Genomic DNA, 20,826 nt, shown 5'->3' with positions numbered 1-20,826 from the left:
GGGACATACTTCTCACAATCTGGGACTGCTGGCTCCCAAATTCTCACCTACCTGCCTGCCTGATTGACCCTAACTGCTTCTGCCTGCCAGCCTAATCACCCCCAAACCACTCCCCTGCTGCCTGATAGATGACTAACTACTCCCCTGCCAGCCCGATTGCCCCCAATTCCTCTCCCCTGCAGGCCTGGTTGCCCCTAATTGCCCTCCCCTGCAGGCTTGCTCCCCAACTTTCCTCCTCTGCAGGCCTGTTCACCCACAACTACCCTCCCCTTCCGGCCATCTTGTGGTGAGCATCTTGTGGCTATATAGGGGCAGCCATCTTGTGTGAGGGCGTGACAGTCAATTTGCATATCACCTCTTTATTTTATAGCCTATTTCTTGTATACTTTATACTGATTTAAAATGATCAGGTAGAATTTTTCTCAATATTCTAAGTCTACTCTTTTTAAAAATATATATATTTTATTGATTTTTTTTACAGAGAGGAAGAGAGAGAGATAGTTAGAAACATCGATGAGAGAGAGAAACATTGATCAGCTGCCTCCTGCACACCCCCTACTGGGGATGTGCCTGCAACCAAGGTCCATGCCCTTGACCGGAATCAAACCTGGGACCTTTCAGTCCGACACTCTATCCATTGAGCCAAACCGGTTTCGGCTGTCTGAGTCTACTCTTAATTTCTTTCCCTAACTACAATAATAATACACGTTCATCATAGAAATGTTGAAACATTCAAAAAGATATAAAGCAGAAATCAGAATTACCTATCATCCCACCACTCCTGATAATCGCTATTAAAATTTTGCCATGTTTTCTTTAGGTCTGTTATCTATACACAAATACATCAACATGGAGAGAGAGAGAGAGAGAGAGAGAGAGAGAGAGAGAGAGAGAGAGCGCTTAAATACAAAGTTGGGCCCTGACCAGCATGGCTCAGTGGTTAGAGTGTAGGCCTAAGCATTGTGGGTCACATGTTCCATTCCTTATTAAGGGCACTCCAGGGCTCATACCTGGGCTGCAGGTCTGATCTCCACCCTGCTGGGGCACATGTGGGAGATGGCCAATCAATATAGCTCTGTCACGTTGCTATTTCCCTCTCCCCCTTTTCCCTCACTCTCTCATCTTCCCTCCTCTCTTCCATTCTCTAAAATCAATGGGAAAATATCCTCATTTCTTGGGTAAGAATTTAAAAAAATACAAAGTTGGGATCAGACTATATAGAGTTAGATTCTATGGTTTTCACTTAATATAAATTGTGAGCAAAATATTTCTTTCATAATATGGTATAATGTATTGGATCCTATTTGTTATCAATATCCATGCAAATCTTAGATTAATGTTTCATTTCCTCACATTTATGTTCAATTCAAAAGAGAAAACAACACACACTTATTCTGTAGTACAGCATAATTACCCTTTTCCTGCAAGAGCTTCACAAATTGGACTCTTGTAATTCTCAGCCACAGTCGCACAAGAGGTACACAGAGTTTTGAATATGCTACCTGAAAAACATAAGCCAAGCAAGACCAGAAATAATATCATCAAGAGCAACTGTCTCCATGTCCAAAAGGATACAAAATTACTTAGTTTTTATATGTTCATTTTAGCAAATGGGCCTACCCTAGGCATTATGGGAAATGTAAAGGCATGTAGTACTATTGAACAAGCCAGGAGCATCTGCCCTCCTGGACTCTGTACTCTAGAGGGAAGAGAGACAGATGAAATAATCATTCATGACTAAGGCACTCTCTCATTTCTCGGAGTGATGCTCAGGTAGACCTGAACTGATTAATAGGGTAGGTGAAGCCAACCAACTAAGGGCATGATTTACTATGAACATGATGGATAAAGGTTCAGTAGCTTGGGATGTGTTTACAAATCTTAATTTTAAATTAATAAAGCTTGAATATTTTATCCAAAACCAGATCAATAATTAATCAACTAATAAATGAAGAGAATAACTGCTAGAACTAGCAACTATTTATTGAGCTCACCCAGTAATAGTGACCACATATTGTCATGTGCCCAGTGCTGTGCTGAGCATGTCACACACACTGTGGTAGAAACATATTGTTCCATTGTCCAGTGTCACTTTGTTGAGGGCCCATCTCTCCTCTATCCCATGCCACGCTGATGAAATTGACAATCATCCCAAAATACAAGCTTGGATACACGTTTTAGACTGGTCCAATCCCAGTACCCCACTTCTCTAGCAATAGTGTTTGGTTAAAAAGCAGGTAAGTGACCCAAGCAAGGCTCTCCGAGGTTTATTTTCTGAGGAGAGAGCTAAGCAAGAGTGAGCCTGGAGCTGCCAGACCTCACCTTTGCTGGCACATGTAGGCAAAAACTACAGAGAGATAAAGTAACTCAGAGTGAGCAAAGCTGAGGGGCAGGGAGAGAAAGACAGTGAGCCTGCTGCTGACGTCAGCTTCTCCCAGGGCTCCTCAGTGTTGCCAGCCAATGCACCTATTTTGTCAGTTTTAGCATGGCTACTTTCCCACAAACATCTCTGAAGTTCGGACGCATCCTGCAACTGCCCCTGGCCACATGACGGATGTGCTGTGGTTGCCACTTGTTGAAGGATTACACCATGACTGACATGAGTCCTGACTGGACAAAGGCAGCCTCTGCCTATTTTAGCCAACAAACCACTTAAGGTCCATTTGGGGAAGAAAAATGAGTCCTGGTTGTTATCTAGAACCCTTCCACTGACACCTTTTGGTAAGATTGAGAAAGGCCCAACGTCAAACCTGCAGAATGTGAGTCAGTGTTTGGGAAGGAAACCCAGAGACAGGAGAGGCTCCCCTTTGAGGAAATGCTGCATCGCCAATCCCACGCATGGAGCACAGTCACCGGCACCTCCGAGACCTTCAAAACCATTCAGAAGAAATATCTGGCCACTCTATCTTACCCATGTTTTGTTTTCTATATGCATGAGAGTTTCTAAAAATGTGTAAGTAAGTTTTAACAAGCCCTTTCTATATGTATAAAATAGAGAATTCTAAGGGGTAATAAAATATCATGGTTTGTGCAGATTATTTCCTTTCTAAGTATCACATTAAAAACATGCTGCATTTTCAATTTGATGAAAAAAGGGCTTCCTTTTGTTTTTACCTGAATTTGAAGCGAGTTATCATCACTTGCAACCAAAAATGTCCCAACTAGTATGTATATATTATCTTATTTAATGCTTAAAATAACGGGATTTCGATTTTATATGTTCTGCATGGCAAGCGCCAGCCTACAATCTGACACTGCACAGAAACAAGAAGAGCCGTGTGGAAAGTATCCCAGATCCAACCAAAGAAGGTGCCAAAGACGTTCGGTGAGTAGGTGGCTGACACTGTTAGGACACAAAAGAGGGATGGGACCCAAGTGAACAATGCTCACCTCTCATTATCAGGGTGACCATAAGCTTAGGAAAAAAATGGGCAATCTCACGGTGTACACACACCGGCACCATCCCCATTGGCTAACTGTTCCTGGAAATGCCACTATTAGAAATGCATCCCTTGGAATTAAAGTTTTGTAGACTCTTAAACGCAAATGTCCTCGGGGGGAAAAATCCTGGCTTGCCCACTGATGCTCTTGTATGAATGGGTTCATTAGATTTTTTTGGTGAGAGCACAGAGGGGAAAGGAGTAAGAAGACAAGAGGGGAAAGGAGGCTGTCATCAGGGAAGAGAAGGAAAGCCAGAGGGACCTAAGGGTAAAACCTGTGTGTGACAACTTGGTGGGCTTAGTTCAGTGCAGGTGGCTGAGCGGTAGCTCCCTAAAGGCTGGAGGGCTCTGCAGAAGCACAGCCTCAGGAGACAGAACCAACTGGGACAAAGAGAAAGTAAATAGATACCCCAGGCATGCCAAGGTCCCCCATCTCAGATCCTGCTAAAGCCACCTGTTCAATGGCCCACCCCTCCTGGTTCCCTCCAGCCCAGCTGGGCAGTTGTCTCTAACGCAACCCCCTCAAGAGCTGCTCAGCGAGGGGCGTGCACACAGCTGTGCAGACCAGCGCTTTCACGGTGTAACAGGCGCACACCACACACCTGGGTGTGTTGTCAGCATGCGGATTCTGTTTTAGTGAGTCCAGGTGGGAACTGGCAGGTCAGGCTTTCAAGTCTAGTTCCCTTCCCTGTGTGAGGCTGGGGGTTCTCACCATGGATTTCCAGAAGGTTCTTGGTACCAGCCCTGCGGTGCAGCTCATCGATGTTTTGGGTGATGACCATGACCCGGCGGCCCTGCTCACGCAGCCGGGCCTCACACTCGGCGATGGCGAGGTGCCCGGGGTTTGGCTCCACGCGCTGTATGACTTCCCGCCGGTAGTGGTAGAACTCCCACACCAGGGACGGGTGTTTGGCAAAGGCCTCCGGAGTGGCCAGGGCCTGGGGTGAGAGGAGGCAGGAGTCAGGGAGGGAAGAGCGCTCATGCTCCTTCCAGAGCCCAGGCAGCGGGGCGCGGACGGAACCTCGGAGTGCCAAGGGCAGTGCGGGCACACACTGCAGGTCCCCCTTTCTCTACAATGGGCAGGCAGCTTCGGGAGGGTGCAAACTGGCACACGGCTGCTTAGGTTCATGCAGTGTGGCAGACACAGGGCAAGGCCTGAGCACCAGCCTGTGTCCCAATCCTGGGACTAACACGGGACCTTGGAGAAATTGGCTTTAATTTCCCCAATTATAGTTCAGAGAAAATACAACTTGTCCCATTTGACACTCAAGGAAGTTATGAACATGAAGTAAGTAATATGCAAGAAGATAATTTAGGTTGGAGATCCAAAATGTATGGAGTCAATATCATTTGTCCAGGAAAAAAAGTGAAATGTAAAATGTCCAATTGAGGTATAATGGCCATAGTTGAGAAACTCAGTTTTTATCACTTACAGTTACACACTCACCATACACATTACATTAACAATACATATAAAATATGTATTTTAAGGTGCAATGCCTCTTCTAGGACAAACAAATCTCATGTATAGTGAACAGTCAACAGAGAAGTAGTTGTCTAGGGCTGGAAGCTGACAGGAAATATACGAGGGAACCTTGGCAATGACCAAAGTATTCTGTAGCTCAGTGGTGGCAGTGGTGGTATCATGCATTTTATTTTACTGTAAAGGTCCCTATCTGCCTTTACAGCCATGTCAGCCTTCATTTGGGGAGTGGATCTTCTACGCTGTGGATTATCCATTTCAACCCTGTACTTCCTTCCTTCCTGCCTTCTACTTACAGCACAAGTGGCCTGGCTATACAGGGGTGGGCAAAAGTGGATTTATAGTAATTAATTAACAAAACAAGAATAAACTGTGCTTTGTTATCTCACAACTGTAAGCCTACTTCTGTGCCCCACCCTGTATGTGTCCTGGGAACACAGCTGGAGTCAAACGTAATCTACTGCTTTTCCACAAACGCAGCTTCTCTGACCTGACTGACCACCCTCTGTAAGTTCCTCCTGACGCCACCTGAGCCCCATCCCTTGATTCTCTAAATCAGGGGATGCTCTTCGTGGCTCCTCTTCTTATGGGACCTCAATGGCCCTGGCTCTTCCCTCTCCCCTCCTTCACCTTTAAGGGGATGCTGTCATGTCTACATCCCCAGGCTTTGCCTGGAGGGCAGTGGAGAGGTGACAGAACATCCTAAACCAAGCATGTCAAACTCAAAGGCTAACTTTGGTCAAGTAAACAGGTTTAAGATTATGTGGGCCACAAAAAAAACCAAGTTTTAATTTTCATAGAAACATATTGCAATAGGTTTATTTCAATAGAGACATGCTGAATACCAAAGGCTGAAATAAATGAGTGATTGTTAACATAAAATAACAGAACTTTTTGTTGTTTACTGTTTGTTTTTTTAATTATTATCTGTGTACATATTTTAAAATAACAGAACATTTAAATAAAAATTAATGTTTTTCTTGAACATTAACTTAACAGACACTGAATAACTGCATAAATTAATAAGCATAATGTAAATAAACCTATTTTTCTTGTTCTCTGAAAGTGAAATATTTCCTGTTGTGCACACCAAGCAAGTCAGTACCAGATTAATGACGTGGCAATCAACTGCTAAAATATTCGCTATTAGTATTAGTGAAGAGAAATGGTACACCTGAAGGTGCGTAAATTGCGTAAGGGAAATGAATGCAACACAATTATAGTAATCTGTCATTAGCAAATGTTGTTCGTTATTAATAATTATATATAACAGGATATTATAAAAATTAAGTTATGAAATTTTTATTACAATGTTCTTACAGCCCTGACTGGTATGGCTCAGTGGTTAGAGTGTTAGCCTGCAGACTGAAGGGTCCCAGGTTCGATTCCAGTCAAGGGCATGTACCGTGGTTGTGGGCACATCCCCGGTGGAGGGTGTGCAGGAGACAGCTGATTGATATTTCTCTCTCATCTATTTTCTTTCTTTTATTTTTTTAAAATATATTTTATTGACTTTTTACAGAGAGAAAGAGAGAGAGATAGAGAGCTAGAATCATTGATGAGAGAGAATCATTGATCAGCTGCCTCTTGCACACCCCCTACTGGGGAATGTAACTGCAACCAAGGTACATGCCCTTGACCGGAATTGAACCCGGGAACCTTAAGTCCACAGGCCGACGCTCTACCCACTGACCCAAACTGTTTTCGGCTCATCTATGTTTCTAATTCTCTATCCCTCTCCCTTCCTCTCTGTAAAAAAAAAAAAAAAAAAAAAAAAAAAAAAAAAAAAAAAAAAAAAAAAAAAAAAAATCAGTAAGATATATATTTAAAAAAAATAATAAAACGTTTCTTATATACCATTATATTGGCTGGGCCACAAAAATACTATTCGTTGTGGGCTGCACGCAGCCCATGGGCCTCGAGTTTAACATGCTTGCCCTAAACATTTGCCATCCTGAAACCTTTCTTTCAGGAAAGAAGGGCAGGTTCATTAACCCTTCACTCAATAAGAAATCACTTGCTAAATCTGAAAGTCATGTATTGAAGTGATTATTTATGACTGCCTTCATTCAACCAACAAACATCTATTAAGCACCTACATTGTTCCAGAGTTCTCAGAGCTGGGGAAGGAGCATGAATGAAACAGACAAAATTCCCTCTCCTCCAAAATTAGGGATTGCCTGGGGGAGGGAAGGAGACTGACTGCAAAGAGCCTTGAGGGAATAACCCGGGGCACAAAAATGCTACACTCTGTATACATTTGTTAGAAGTTATTGAATTGTATACTTAAAATTGGTGAATTTTATTGTATGGCTAATATACCTCAATAAAATTAAAAAAAAAATCTACACCTCCAAAGAACTTAATTTCTAATGGCCTTCATATAAAGTTTGAACATTAAGCTCTAGGCCTTCAAGAATTCAACTTCAGTGTTAATATGAAAAGTTCACAGAAACTTTAAAAATGTGTAATACTTAATTTCACTATCTATAGTAATGAATTATGCTAATCAAGGTTTTCTGATTCTACTTTTTTATATGAAAAAATGCAAATTATACATACCTAAAAAATTAGGGAATGGCTGCCTTCCTTAAATCTCAGATCTTAATCATATGAACACTGTGTCGATGCCAAAATGAACAGGAAAAGAGTCACTGCCAATTTCAAAACTTTGTTCTCTGGGTTTCAGCCATCATTAGGTTCCAAGTCAAACTCTGTTATGGCTTCATTTAGAACAGCCTCTTAATATTCTAGAAACACTACTAACCTGAGATTGCCACTTCCTCCAATAACCTCCGGATCCTCTGAAAGTTGGAATCCCACTTTCAGCACTAATGCCAGCCCCTGAAATGATGACTATGTGGTTTGCTTTTGCAAAAAGTTTCCGAAAATCGGCCATATCTAAAGAGAGAATAAAATCTTTATCAATCCAGTACACCATTTGGATATTTATATCCCATACCAATCATCTACCTAGGTTTCCCCTGCTCGCCGAAAGTAGAGTTTTTTTTTTTAAATTATTATTAATATATATTTTATTGATTTTTTACAGAGAGGAAGGGAGAGAGATAGAGAGCTAGAAACGTCGATGAGAGAGAAACATCGACCAGCTGCCTCCTGCACACCCTCCACCAGGGATGTGCCCGCAGCCAATGTACATGCCCCCTGACCGGAATCGAACCCGGGACCCTTCAGTCCGCAGACTGACGCTCTCCCACTGAGCCAAACCGGTTTCGGCAAAGTAGAGTGTTTCTTATGAAAACTTCCATAAAACAGAAAAGCAACTACCTATGGGTAAGTTTTGCTAATGAATGCACAAAATAAATGAAGATAAAGCACAGATGCTCGAAGACACAGTTCAAAGCTCCAGTGCTTGATGCTGAAAGTAGCTTCCAGAGAAGGAGCTTGGGGGCACTCTCGCTGCTGGGGTTTGCCCTGTCTCTGTAACCTGCTGCAAGACTAATGCTGAATGCTATTTTTGTTTTCAACCTTTTTTCAATGCAAAATCCTCTTCAGTTTTCTCTTGGTTAGTGAGAACAGATACTAATTTAGGTTTTTGTAATAGTGCAGTGGTGTAGAGCAGAGGTTGCCAACCTTTCAGACCTCACCGGCCACCAGTGGTCCGCGGACTACCGGTTAGTGACCACTGGTAGAGCAAACTTTGGAAAAGCAGGAGATGTCTATATTTTGAAACTTGACCTTGTGTGATATTATACTTTAAGATACTCATATAAAAATCATTCCTGTATCATGAAAATGCTATCCATGCCCTTGATGTGTGAATGTATAATATCTTAAGAAAGAAGCAGGGCCTTCAGGCACACAGCACTGATTCTGAATCTCAGCTCCACCTACACCCATGTGTGAGATCCTTTGTGAATCACTGACCTTCTGCTATGCTGGTCTCCTTGGCAATTTATTTTATTTATTTATTTTTTTAATATATTTTATTGATTTTTTACAGAGAGGAAGAGAGAGGGACAGAAAGCTAGAAACATCGATGAGAGAGAATCATCGACCAGCTGCCTCTTGCACACCCCCTACTGGGGATGTGTCCGCAACCAAGGCACATGCCCTTGACTGGAATTGAACTCGGGACCTTTCAGTCCGCAGGCCGACGCTCTATCCACTGAGCCAAACCGGTCGTGGCTCCTTGGCAATTTAATGTGTACAATACTGTCCTCCCCAGAACAGGGCTGCTATGAAGATTAATGGATAGGAATGCAACTTCCTTCAGGAAAGTAAAGACAAGTTGTGTGTGTGTGTGTGTGTGTGTGTGTGTGTGTGTGTGTGTGTGTGTGCAGGCCCATCGAACCCCAAAGCCTTCCCTTCCACCCCAAGTTTTCTTCCCTTTGTGGATCTTGCTAATTCTACCTTCTTTCAGCATCACTACCAAAGGTCAGGATGAGGGCCCCTACCCTGTGAACAAATGCTGTACCCTAAGCCTAAATACATGACTTTCTCCTTTAATGCTCAAATAAGAGCTAGACTTTTCAACAAGATGTCATCAGAGACTTGGGGTAACAAAAGGGAATTGAACATAGAGAATAGCATGGAAGCAGGTAATCATAGTCACAGACCATGGCTTGCCCTCCAGATCAAAGGCCTTGCTCTGCACCTCCAGGCATTCTACCCTGATCTCAGACCATCACAAGCAGTAGCCATTACTGAGTGAGGGCTCACTGCCCCCCAGGCTGTGCCAAGCATTTACATGGGTCACAAGAGGTGTTTGCCCCTGAAGAGAATGTCCTCATCCCATGACAAGAACAAGGAGCCAGACTTGACAGTGCCACTGTGTTTCTTAGGTAGCAGAGATTAGGATAGGACTCAGAATATGGCTGAGAGCAACACGCTTCTCTCCCAGACACTGTGGCTCTGCAGGCCCTCATGCAAGGGGTAAGGGTTAGGCCCTTATGCGAGGGGTAATGTAAGCCTACAGAGCTGAGCACAAACTTCAGGGAGAAGTGAGACTCCCTCTCTGCCCTCTACCTAGAAAAGCAAGTGCCAGACCAGCATTGCCTGGGGCTGGCCTGGGCCACAAAGCAGACATTTAGGCGTGGCCAGCCTGTGCTAACAGAAAAGTTCAGCAAAAACGGAAGTGAGTTCCACAGCTGATGGAGTGAACTTTCTGGTCTTCCAATGGCAACCAAGGCTAACCCTTAGCTGACTGAGCACACACTAAGAGATGGGTCTGGTTTCAAAAACAGAAAAGCAGAGGCTGCAGCTCCTTCCAGCCACATTCCTGGAGCTCTCTGGGATCACTTTCCCAAAGCAAGGCTCAAAGGAATGAAGATTCAGGCACACTGTTGCCTTTCGGTATAACCAGCCCAACTACCTGCCAGCCATGTTAACACTTTGCCTACCCTCACATCCCTTTCAGAAATGGACTGATGTGAAAAATATGGCCTGCTAAAGCTGTCCAACCAAGAATATGTCTGAAAAAAATATCTAATCTGAGTGGATCAGAGTTTGTAGTCTGATCTGTCCCCTGAGAGAACAATTTGCTAACTACATCTTGGAACTATTTATATAACTCCTGGGTTGAACCATACAAACATATTTAAGGACTTTAAAGTTCACCCATAAAACTTTCCCCTGCTCTGAATGCCTTTCTACCTCAAATGTAAAGTCTGTCATCCTTCTGTTGAATAAATTTCCAAGTCAGAGTGACTTCTACTAAGGTACCACTTTAAGTAATTTCTAGAAACAGATAAAAAAGTCAACCTTTTTCATTTGGTTTTTGGAAAACAAAATGTAAGCTATAACAATATTAAAGCTGTGTGAAATCTTATTATAGACAACATTTCCTAATTGCTAAAGGAAAACACACTAGCATGTTTTGTAGTTTCAGTCACAGGTGGCCCACTTTTTGTCAAGCACATGCTTCTGGCTCCCACCACAGCCTCGAGCAGCCTGTCCTGCATAGCTGGAATACCAAAGGGTTCGACAGCTAAGTGGAACTGGGTTATTTGGGCTCTTTATTGTTCCTGGGAAAAATGTAATGAGGTATTATTACAATTCAGCAGACTTGCAGTATTAGAAAAAGTTATCCAAAAGTAGAAAATGAGGCAAAAAGAGTTCAATTTGGCCTTTCAATGCCACATTGAAGAACTGTTTAACAGGCCCACCAAGGTATCATTTATTATATAAATCTGTTAAACTCTATACCCACTACAGAAGAAGGGCCCAGATATGTTAACTTGTAGGTTTTTGTCAGGTAGAGATTTATAGAGGAAATCTTATGCTAATCAACAAAATAACCTTCCTGATTAAATAACATATAATTTCCCCCAAATCAGGGAAGAGGATGTATGCCTTAAAACAAAGGCCAGGTTTGTCATGCTTGCCATAAATTGCTAACAGCATTTTGAGCATATTACAGGAACTAGCTTCAAGGAAGGACATTCCGGCTCTAGGAGACTTGCTTACTCTTGACCATAAAAATGACCTCCACTTATCAGCTTTAAGATAATCATTGGGAATGGACTGTACTTACTTAGATATGAAGAACTTTCAACCCCACCTATCCCTCATTTCTTTTGTTCTGCTTTCCCTCTCCCTCCTAATAAAGACCTTTGCCTGCACTGAGACGTTAAAATGATCTTTGCGATGAGAGTCTCCCATCTTCTCAGGGGGCCAACACTTGAATAAACCTCTTTCCTTCTCACCAGCACCTGTCTTACAAGTTTGGTTTTTGTTGCTGCTGGCAGCCAAACCTGTGTTTGGTTAGAAATACAAATCATTTCTGTCCAGTAAAAAATGTAATCTGATATTACCCTGTAGGACAATCTCAGCTTATCTCCACTGCAGAGAGACGAAGGGTTTAAAATACAAATCATGTGTGAAAGGCTTAAGTGCAAATATTTTATGAGAAGCAACAAAGTCTTAAATGGACTTACCTTAACTGTTAAGAGATCATCTCTGACCTGTCTTGGAAGGGGCTTGACTAAGGAGAAAAGGACAGAATGGCCTCATCCAAAATCTTGCCCAGCACCCACTTCAATATAAACATTCCCTTCAAAGTGTAGGAACTTTCAGATACTTCAAATTCCATTAGAGAGGAGGAGATGGCAAGCTAAGAAAGACCTACTTGAACTTGGACGAGCCATGGTTAGGCAAATTTTGGTTCCTGTGGCAACTGGAGACTTCAATCCACAATACAGTTGGGAAAATAATCGGCTGGTGACAATCTGGAAAAGTCCCATCAGGTTTTCTTTATAGTATTAATTCTTGAGATGGACTTTAGAAAAATCACAAAAACAAATAGAAACAATCAGAAAATACTTGTATTTCATGAATATACATTATATATATGCATATGTTATATATAAAGGCCTTTACAATAATTTTTAATGTCAGATCTTTGTGGTATTCAGCTGTTTTCAATTGATTCTCAAGAGCACCTATATGCCCTGTAGTAGTGGTTCTCATGTGTGGTTCCCCAGAACCACCTGATATTTTATTAGAAATGCAAAGTCTTGAGCTCCACCCCAGGCTCATGAATTAGATGCTTTGAGGATGGGGGCCCACATTTGTGTCCAAGTAATTCTGATGCTCAAATTTGAGAACTTGTTTTAGGAGCTTGAAAAGGGATTAGATGTGAGAATTCATTTGAAACACAGGTTCAGCTCCTTTTAAAAAGGTGTGAAAACCAGGAGAATCCAAGATGGCTGCCCAGGTAAACACCTAGCCACAGACGGACACAACAATTTCAATAAAATACAACTAAAATATAAATGGACATTACCCAGAACTATAGGAAAGTCGAATGACTGGAAATTCTACAACGAGAAGCAAGGAGAAAACCAGAAGGAAGCGCGGAGGAGCTGTAAAAGCCCAAGGTACGGAGACACGCCGCGAGCGCACGGAGAGGACGGAGCCGGAGAGGAGGGAGTCTGAGTGCCTGGCTGGCGTTCCCTAGCAGGAAGGAGATAAAAGCTCCGACTGTGCTGGGCCCCAGTTCTGACTGCTCTGAACTCCAGTTCTAGGCCAGACCCCGGGGACCCAGGCTCAAACAGAGGGAGCTGGGCTGTAAGGCGGAACCCCGGCAAAAGGAGGTGCCGGAGGCGCGCACATTGCGCGCAGAGAAGGGACAGTTGGCTGTGCCATGGGATTGCCCTGGCAGGAAGGAGACAGGGGCTCCAGACTACTCTGAATGCCACCTCCAATCCCACTACCAACTGAACTGAATCCAGTTCTGGGCTCATTGGGGGAGAGCCTAGACTGTTTGGTAGCAGGCAAAAATCGAGGGCACTTTTCTCTCAGAGGCGCTTGCAACGAGTACCGAAGGACACTGAGACCCAGGAGCCGCATAGGGCGGGGCTGATGGAAGCCATGGCTGTAGGCTCCACCCTGAAACCCCGTCCCATCTGTAGCTGTGAAATGCGACAACAAAATAGATCACAAACGAAAGAAATGGAGGACAAAAAGCGACTGGATATAGAGTTCAAATCTACGCTTATAAGGTTTTTCAAGAATTTCCTAGAAACGATCGATAAGACCTATGAGGATATGAAAAGAGATCAACTAGAATTAATAAGGAATCAACAATAAATGATAAGGGATCAACAAGAAATAAAGAATACATTGTCTGAAATAAAAAATATTATACAGAGTCCTAAAAACAGAATGGAAGTTCGCAAGAATCAAGTCAAAGATTTGGAACATAAAGAGCCAGAAGAGACTCCTCCACAGTAGCTAGAAGGCAAGAGAATCCAGAAAATTGAAGATAATGTAAGAAACCTCTGGGACAACTTCAAACGAACCAACATCAGAATTATGGGGGTCCCAGAAGATGAGAGAGAGCAAAATATCAAAAACATAATGAAAGAAATAGTGACAGAAAACTTCCCCCACCTGGTGAAAGAATTAGACTTACAAGTCCAGGAAGCGCACAGAACTCCAAACAAAAGGAATCCAAAGAGGACCACACCAAGACACATCATAATTAAAATTCCAAGAGCAAAAGACAAAGAGAGAATATTAAAAGCAGCAAGAGCAAAGAAGGTAGTTACCTATAAAGGAGCACCTATACGATTGTCAGCTGATTTCTCAATAGAAACCATGCAGGCCAGACGGGAATGGCAAGAAATATTCAAGGTGATGAATAGTAAGAACCTACAGCCAAAGATAATCTATCCAGCAAAGCTATCACTCAGAATCGAAGGTCAAATAAAGAGCTTCAGTAATAAAAAAAAAAAAGTTAAAGGAGTTCATCACCACCAAACCAGAATTATATGAATTGCTGAAGGGAGTTCTTTTGGAAGAGAAAGTAAATAAAAATAAAAATTATGAACAACAAATACATAACTATCAACAAGTGAATCTAAAAACCAAGGAAACTAAAAAAAAAAATCTGATGAACAATATTAACTGTTGAATATAATAGAATCAGAGGTATGGAAGGGAAGTGAACTGACAATTCTCAGGGAAAAGGGGAGAGGGGGATGTGGGAAGAGACTGAACATAAACTGTGCACCTATAGATGAGGACAATGGGGGGAGGGGAAAGGGCAGAGGGTGGGGTGGGAACCTGGTGGAGGAGAGCAATGGAGGGGGGGGAGAGGAACATTTGTAATAATATGAACAATAAAAATTTATTTTAAAAAAAGGTGTGAAAACCATTGACCTCTCATTTTGTTTAAAATACTGTTCTATAAGAATGTAAATTCTGAGAACTGAAGCAGAAAAAATATTTTTATGACAATAAACAGGATAAAAGTAACATCAGGTCAAAACACTTGTATCTTAAAGCACACTTAGTAAATATCTATTACTGAGAAATTTTATAAAAGAAAAGGAGACACAAAGAAAGACAATATTTGGATCAATAATTAAAATGGTACTGGCAGAGCTGACTGCTATCTTACTGGATAAAACTGTTGGAAGAACTCAGGATTAAAAGAAAAATAGAAAAATAACATTTTCTAAAACTTTACAATCCCTTTGGAAAACAACCTATCAAAATTAAAAATGCAGTTTCCCTTTGATCTAGTAATTCTAAGTCTGGACATTTTTACAACAGTCAGACTCACATACATCCAAAATGACATATCTACAGGGTTGTTCTTTAGACCATTGTGATTGACAGCAAGAGACCAGAAATAACCTAAATGTCCATCTGCAAAGGATGACATAAGGGCACATTCATAATGTACAACATGGTTACTATATAAAAGAATGTATGTATGATTCTACTTACATGACATTCTAGACTAGACAAAACCTTGGAGATAGAAAACATATCCATAGTTGCCCTAGCAGGGAAGACTGAATATATCGATACAAAGGGCCATGAGGGTTTTATAAGACAATGGAATTGTTATATATCTTGTTTATGGTGGTAGTTACAGGATTGTGCCTGTCAAAGCCCATAAAACTCAACACTAAAAAAAGGTTAATTTTACTGTCTGTAAACTATAAAAGTTTTAAAATTGCTAATGAATATAGGATTTCAGTTTTGCAAGAGTTCTGGAGATGGGTTATAAGTGAATGTACTTAACACTATTGAACTGTACCCATAAAAATGATTAAAGTGGCAAACTTTGTGTATTTCACTTAAATTTTTTAAAACACAAGTGAACAAAGTCTAATTAAATGTGATTTTTTTGAGGAGAAACCAAGATGGTGACAAAGATAAACACCTGAACTGCCGCCTCACACAACAATTTCAAAACTACAACTAAAAGACAAAACGTCTATCACCCAGAACCACAGGAAAGCTGGCTGAATGGAAGTTCTACAACTAGAAGGAAAGAGAAAAGAGCATAAACACTGAAAAGCTGAGATACAGAGGCACTCGAATTGGGCTGGTGGCAGGCAACTGGGCGTGCAATCGGAAGGGAGACAAACTCCTGATCACTCTGAAATCCAGTTTCTGGGGAGACACTGGGTCTTCCCTATGGGAAGAAGCTGGACTGTTGGCCATTGGGTCGGAAAGTGAGGGTGACTTTTTGCTGAGGTTTACCCAGCAATCATTGTTTATTGTGCTAGAGCGAGGGACGCAGGGACTTGGAAACACGGAAAGGCAGAGAAGGCAGACTAGTAGCCATTGTTGTTTGCCACACCCTAGCCTAGTGATGCCCTGAGACCCGGCCCCACATAATTTACAAAAACACCCAAGCTCCCAGCAGGGGCTTTTACACATAAATGGCCTGACCTATTGCACTTAACCAAATAAACTGCAGCTCCAGTCAGACAGCTCCAAAACCTCCAACTCCAAACAAAGAGGAGAAAACTGTAGTTCTTTGAGGGTGGCCTCAGAGAGTAGCTGACCTGCACCCCATTGGAGATCCAGAAGCTAGTGTAACTAGTGTTTTGTGTGAGACGACACCAGCTTTCAACTACTCTCATAAGGGACACATTCAAGAGGCAGACTCAGTGAGCACCAAAGCCCCACTGGAACAAGTCCTGCCCCATAAACGTGTCTTCAGCACAGCAATTCTTCCATTATATACACAACGGGTCCTCACAGCCAGTTGGCCTGGAGGTCAACTCTTCCCAGTGACACCAACAACAATTAAGACTTAACTACAACATGGCTGTACACACAGTCCACAAAGGGGTGCACCAAGAGTGACCACCTTAGGTAACTGGGAGGCTGACTCATTGAACCATATAGCACACAAAGTCATCCTAACCAACAAAGCGAAGCAGTGGAAATTAGGAGACAAGGAAACAGATCACAAATGAAAGAAATGGAGGAGAACAAATGACTAGATATAGAGTTCAAAACCATGGTTATAAGGTTTTTCAAGAATTTCCTAGAAAAGGCTTTTAAATTTAATGAGACCCTTGAGGATATGAAAAAGGAACAACTATAAATTAGACATACACTGACTGAAATAAAAAATATTATAGAGACCCAATAGCCAACTAGAGGAATGCAAGAATCAAGTTTACATGAAGTGCTGAAGGGTATTCTTTAAGAAGAAGAAAAAGGTAAAAATTATGAACAACAAAAAGACATCAAATACATACCTACCAACAAGTGAATCTAAAAATCAAGTGAATAAAAAAATCTGATGAACAGATGGACTGATGAATAGAATCAGGGACATAGAAAGAGAGTGGACTGACAATTCTCAGTGGGAAGAGATTGGACAAAAATCTTACACCTATGGATAAAGACAGTGGTGGGGGAGGGGGTAAGGGCATCGGGTGGGGTGGGGAATCAGGAAGAGGGGAGCTATGGGGGTAAAAAAAGAGAAACACCTGTAATAATCTGAACAATAAAGATTTATTTAAAATTTAAAAAAATTCACTACAGGTGTGGATGTTCTTACACGGACAGAGGCAGCAATATCAAGCAGTTGACTATGCTGTTATAAGTATAACTCTTCTACATGAGGATCTAAGGATGGGTCATCTGCTAAATAGCTGTGGAATGAAGACAAGTCTTCATTCTGCTGTGAACATGAGTTTGAATTTGTTGAGTTGTCAAACAGAGATTATTAAGGAATTATTAATTGTAGGGTTGACAACATTAGGACATGTATTATATGGGTAAAATGTTACTATTTTTCATCTAAGTTTCTTTACTCAAATGTTTTTATTAAGTAATAATAATTACTTTCACCATAGCACTCAACTCAAAATAAAAAAATAGAAATAAGATTTACTTGCTCATGTTTTAATATTTCCAAAAAATCACTAGCTTCTAGATCCTGTGCTTAGGCAATACAATCAGCAAATATTTTGTAAAGGTAACTTTAATTCTCATGTTAATTGTTTAATGACATATACGGTATGTGTTACACACACACATACATATACACACACTCGAGAACTGTAAATTTTAGTTTCCCAGGTTATAAAATCCATTCTAATACCAGTTTTATTAGTCAACATTTTACATGTTGGTTTTGTTTTGTTTTTTAAATAAATGTGGGAATTGTTTTGCCAAATTTCCTGGTAATTTACAAGATGGTCTACAAATCTCTCAGTAAATGTGAAAGCAAAGTAGAGAATGAAAATAAAATGTTCACATCTTTTCTGGTCAGTGCCACCAGAAATTTTATTTTTATTTTTATTTTATTTTATTTTAAATATATTTTATTGATTTTTTGCAGAGAGAGAGAGAAGGATAGAGAGTAAGAAACATCGATGAGAGAGAATCATCGATCAGCTGCCTCTTGCACACCCCCTGCTGGGGATGTGCCCACAACCAAGGTACATACCCTTGCCCGGAATCGAACCCAGGACCTTTCAGTCCGCAGGCCGACGCTCTATCCACTGAGCCAAACCGGTCCCGGCTTATTTTTTTATTTTTATATTTTATTGATTTTTCCCAGAGAGGAAGGGAGAAGGAGAGTTAGAAACATCGATGAGAGACATCGACCAGCTGCCTCTTGCACACCCCCTACTGGAGATGTGCCCGCAACCAAGGTACATGCCCTTGACCAGAATCGAACCTGGGACCTTTCAGTCCGCAGGCCGACACTCTACCCACTGGGCCAAATCGGTTTCAGCAGTGACACCAGAAATTTATTTCCAAGATTTGAAATGCTCAGATCACAAGGCTATTTTAAAGATGCTACCACAAAGTATTTATTGTCTGTGTGCCAACATATATCTATCTGCTTTCCTGGGGGGAGTCGGGTGGACAGAGGTTCTACCTTCCGCATGCTCACAGCCCAAAGCAAGTCTCCAGAAGAAAAGGGAAAGACCACAGGGCAATGGAGAAACTCAGGTTAGCCCCTTCAAACACCCTCAGGGTGAAAACTGCCCTGGGTGAAACTACCAATTATTCTGCCTGGATTATACCTTCAGGGGGAGAAGCAAGCCTCAGGGGAGGCAATAAACTCATTCATCAAATCAGCTTTCTGGAGGCTGTACAGGCTCCCAAACACTGGCATTAGTCTAGTGGCAGTCCCCAGTGTAACCAGGCTTTCTTGTGAAACCTGAAACTCAACTATGAAATTAGAAAAAAAAGAAAACTGCATGTTTCCTGTGGAAAAAAAGGGGCAATCTACTAATTCTGAAAAATATTTAAAAATGAAAGGTTATATCAGGAATGCACGAGAAAAATTCACACAAAAAAATAAAGTACATGGTAAGTATATTGCAAAGGAACTCCAAAAACTGACAGAGGCATTCAATAAATACTTTTTGGACGCTCACTCACCAGCTAAAGTTACGCAATGCACCAGTCCTAGGCTATCAACACTGGCGGACTCCTCCCCCTCCCTTCTCCACCACATGCTCCCGTCAAGGTCACCGGCGACCTCCACCAGGTCAACCCTTGATTAAGTCGGAGGACCCATTGGCTCACCTCTCCTCCGGCTTCTCCTGGCTTCCAGGGGACACCCTCGCCTGGTTCCACCTAACTCTCTGATGCCCCTCCTCCCCGGCCTCCAGCAGACCGCTCCCACCCAGAGGCCCAAACTCCCAACTGTCCAAGACCTTCACCCCGCAAAGCCTGGAGCAGGCGTCCTCAAACTTTTTAAAGTGGGGGCCAGATCCCGGTCCCTCAGAGAGCTGGAGGGCTGGACTATATGAACTACTAATTCCTACTGTAACACCTCGGCTGCGCTCACTGCCCAAAAAACCTGGCGGGCCAGATCAGACTCCTCTGCGGGCCGCATGTGGCCCGCGGGCCGTAGTTTGAAGACCCCTGGTGGAGCATCGCCCCGGCTGCTCCCTCTCTCACACCTCACACCTGCGGCCAGGCAGGTCACTGTCCTGACAGCTGCTCCTTAAACGCTGTCCCCAATCCGACCCCTCCTCCCGGCCTCCATCCTCTGCCCCCCGGATGCTGCGGTGACCGGGGTGACTGCTCAGAGGGGCCCCCCTCACAGCGGCCCCCAGCCCACCTGCTCGGGCCGCGTTACTTTCCAGCCTGGCTTCCTGCCCCCTCCCTGGACTCTGGTGCAGCAGCTGCCCCAGGGCGGGGCCAGAAGACACGGGCCGGGGAGCCTCTGGGCCCTCCCGCAGAGGCCAGGCCGCTCCCCTCCCGGCACCCGCCCGACCTCCCCCGCCCAACCGCCGACGCCGGGAGCCCCGAACGCGGGGGTGGGGGGTGGGTGAGGGTGGGGGTGTAGATGGGAGAGGAGGGGGAAGTGACTGGGCGGCGCATGCGCGCTCCAACTCCGTCCCGGGTGCGCACTGGGAGCTGCGCATCAGGAGGAGCGCGGAGTCGGGGAGCTGAGAGAGGACCCGGGCCACGGACACGCACCTTCGGAAAGCCGCGGGGGCAGTGGCGGCGGCGCCCGGACGCAGGGGCGGCCGGAGGGGGCGGGGCCGGAGAGGGCGGGGCGGCCTGGAGGGGCGGGGCCAGGCGGACCGGAGGGGCGGGGCGGCCGGGCCGGGTGATCCCACTGCGCGGGCTGCGGCGGCCCCTGCCTGAGACCCAGCCCTGACTGGGCTCCCGAGCGGTGGAGGCCGGTCCCGGGTATTGTTCATCATTAACGTTTGTTTTTTTGCTTTTCTCTCTTTGGGTGACGGCGGAGCGAGGGAGGAAGCAGCGCCCTGCCTGTTCTCTGAGCTTCCCAGATATGTCTTGATGTCGTGAATTACTACCTGTTTTCCTCTTGAGCTGCAGCTGGATCGCACAGATCAGGACAGGGCATTTCAAATGGTGGGGCTTTCCCTGGAACATGAATCTCCAGCGATGGGTCATTGGGTTCCCAGGCGAGCCCTCCAAACCTGAGTGCTGGTGCCGAAGTCCTTACCCGTGCCACTGGGAAACAGTGTCAGGGCTCCGAGCACTAGGAACTCTTAAAATCCGGCATCTTTCTTGTTCTTAATCCGGGTTTACCTCCGGTACTGCTTTTCCTAGAATGTGTGTAATTGCTTCGAAGAGTGCCAATGGTCCCTAAAGAACAGTGGTCTGAGAACTCCGGTGCAAAAAAAAAGTTACATTAACATTTGTTTTCCAATCAAACTTCAACCACTTCCCACAGTT

At 43.5% G+C, this 20,826-nt stretch overlaps 1 protein-coding gene across 9 annotated transcripts in view; it reads right to left on the bottom strand.

Moving 5' to 3' along the window:
• SIRT5 (sirtuin 5) overlaps window positions 1-20,157 on the bottom strand; it is a 31,875-nt gene extending 11,718 nt beyond the window's left edge. The window contains exons 1-5 of one of the 9 annotated variants that reach the window (XM_045584285.1): window positions 20,098-20,157; window positions 12,014-12,113; window positions 11,823-11,869; window positions 4,153-4,378; window positions 1,415-1,502 (exon numbers count right to left, since the gene is read on the bottom strand). In XM_045584285.1, the coding sequence (XP_045440241.1) occupies window positions 1,415-1,502; window positions 4,153-4,378; window positions 11,823-11,869; window positions 12,014-12,032 (380 nt within the window). In that variant the 5' untranslated portion in view covers window positions 12,033-12,113; window positions 20,098-20,157. Of the gene's footprint in view, window positions 1-1,414; window positions 1,503-4,152; window positions 4,379-7,690; window positions 7,825-11,822; window positions 11,870-12,013; window positions 12,164-19,194; window positions 19,352-19,687; window positions 19,706-19,735; window positions 19,913-20,097 lie in introns of those variants that run through there. The other 8 variants (XM_045584281.1, XM_045584286.1, XM_036448402.2 and 5 more) reach the window with 8 other exon arrangements.
• Window positions 20,158-20,826: the final 669 nt, after the last annotated feature.

The sequence above is a fragment of the Pipistrellus kuhlii genome, unplaced genomic scaffold, assembly GCF_014108245.1.
Source record: "Pipistrellus kuhlii isolate mPipKuh1 unplaced genomic scaffold, mPipKuh1.p scaffold_m20_p_2, whole genome shotgun sequence".
In the NCBI taxonomy this organism is placed as follows: Eukaryota; Metazoa; Chordata; class Mammalia; order Chiroptera; family Vespertilionidae; genus Pipistrellus; species Pipistrellus kuhlii.
Note: the sequence above shows the minus strand (reverse complement) of the source record. Positions and strands in the feature narration are given on the sequence as shown.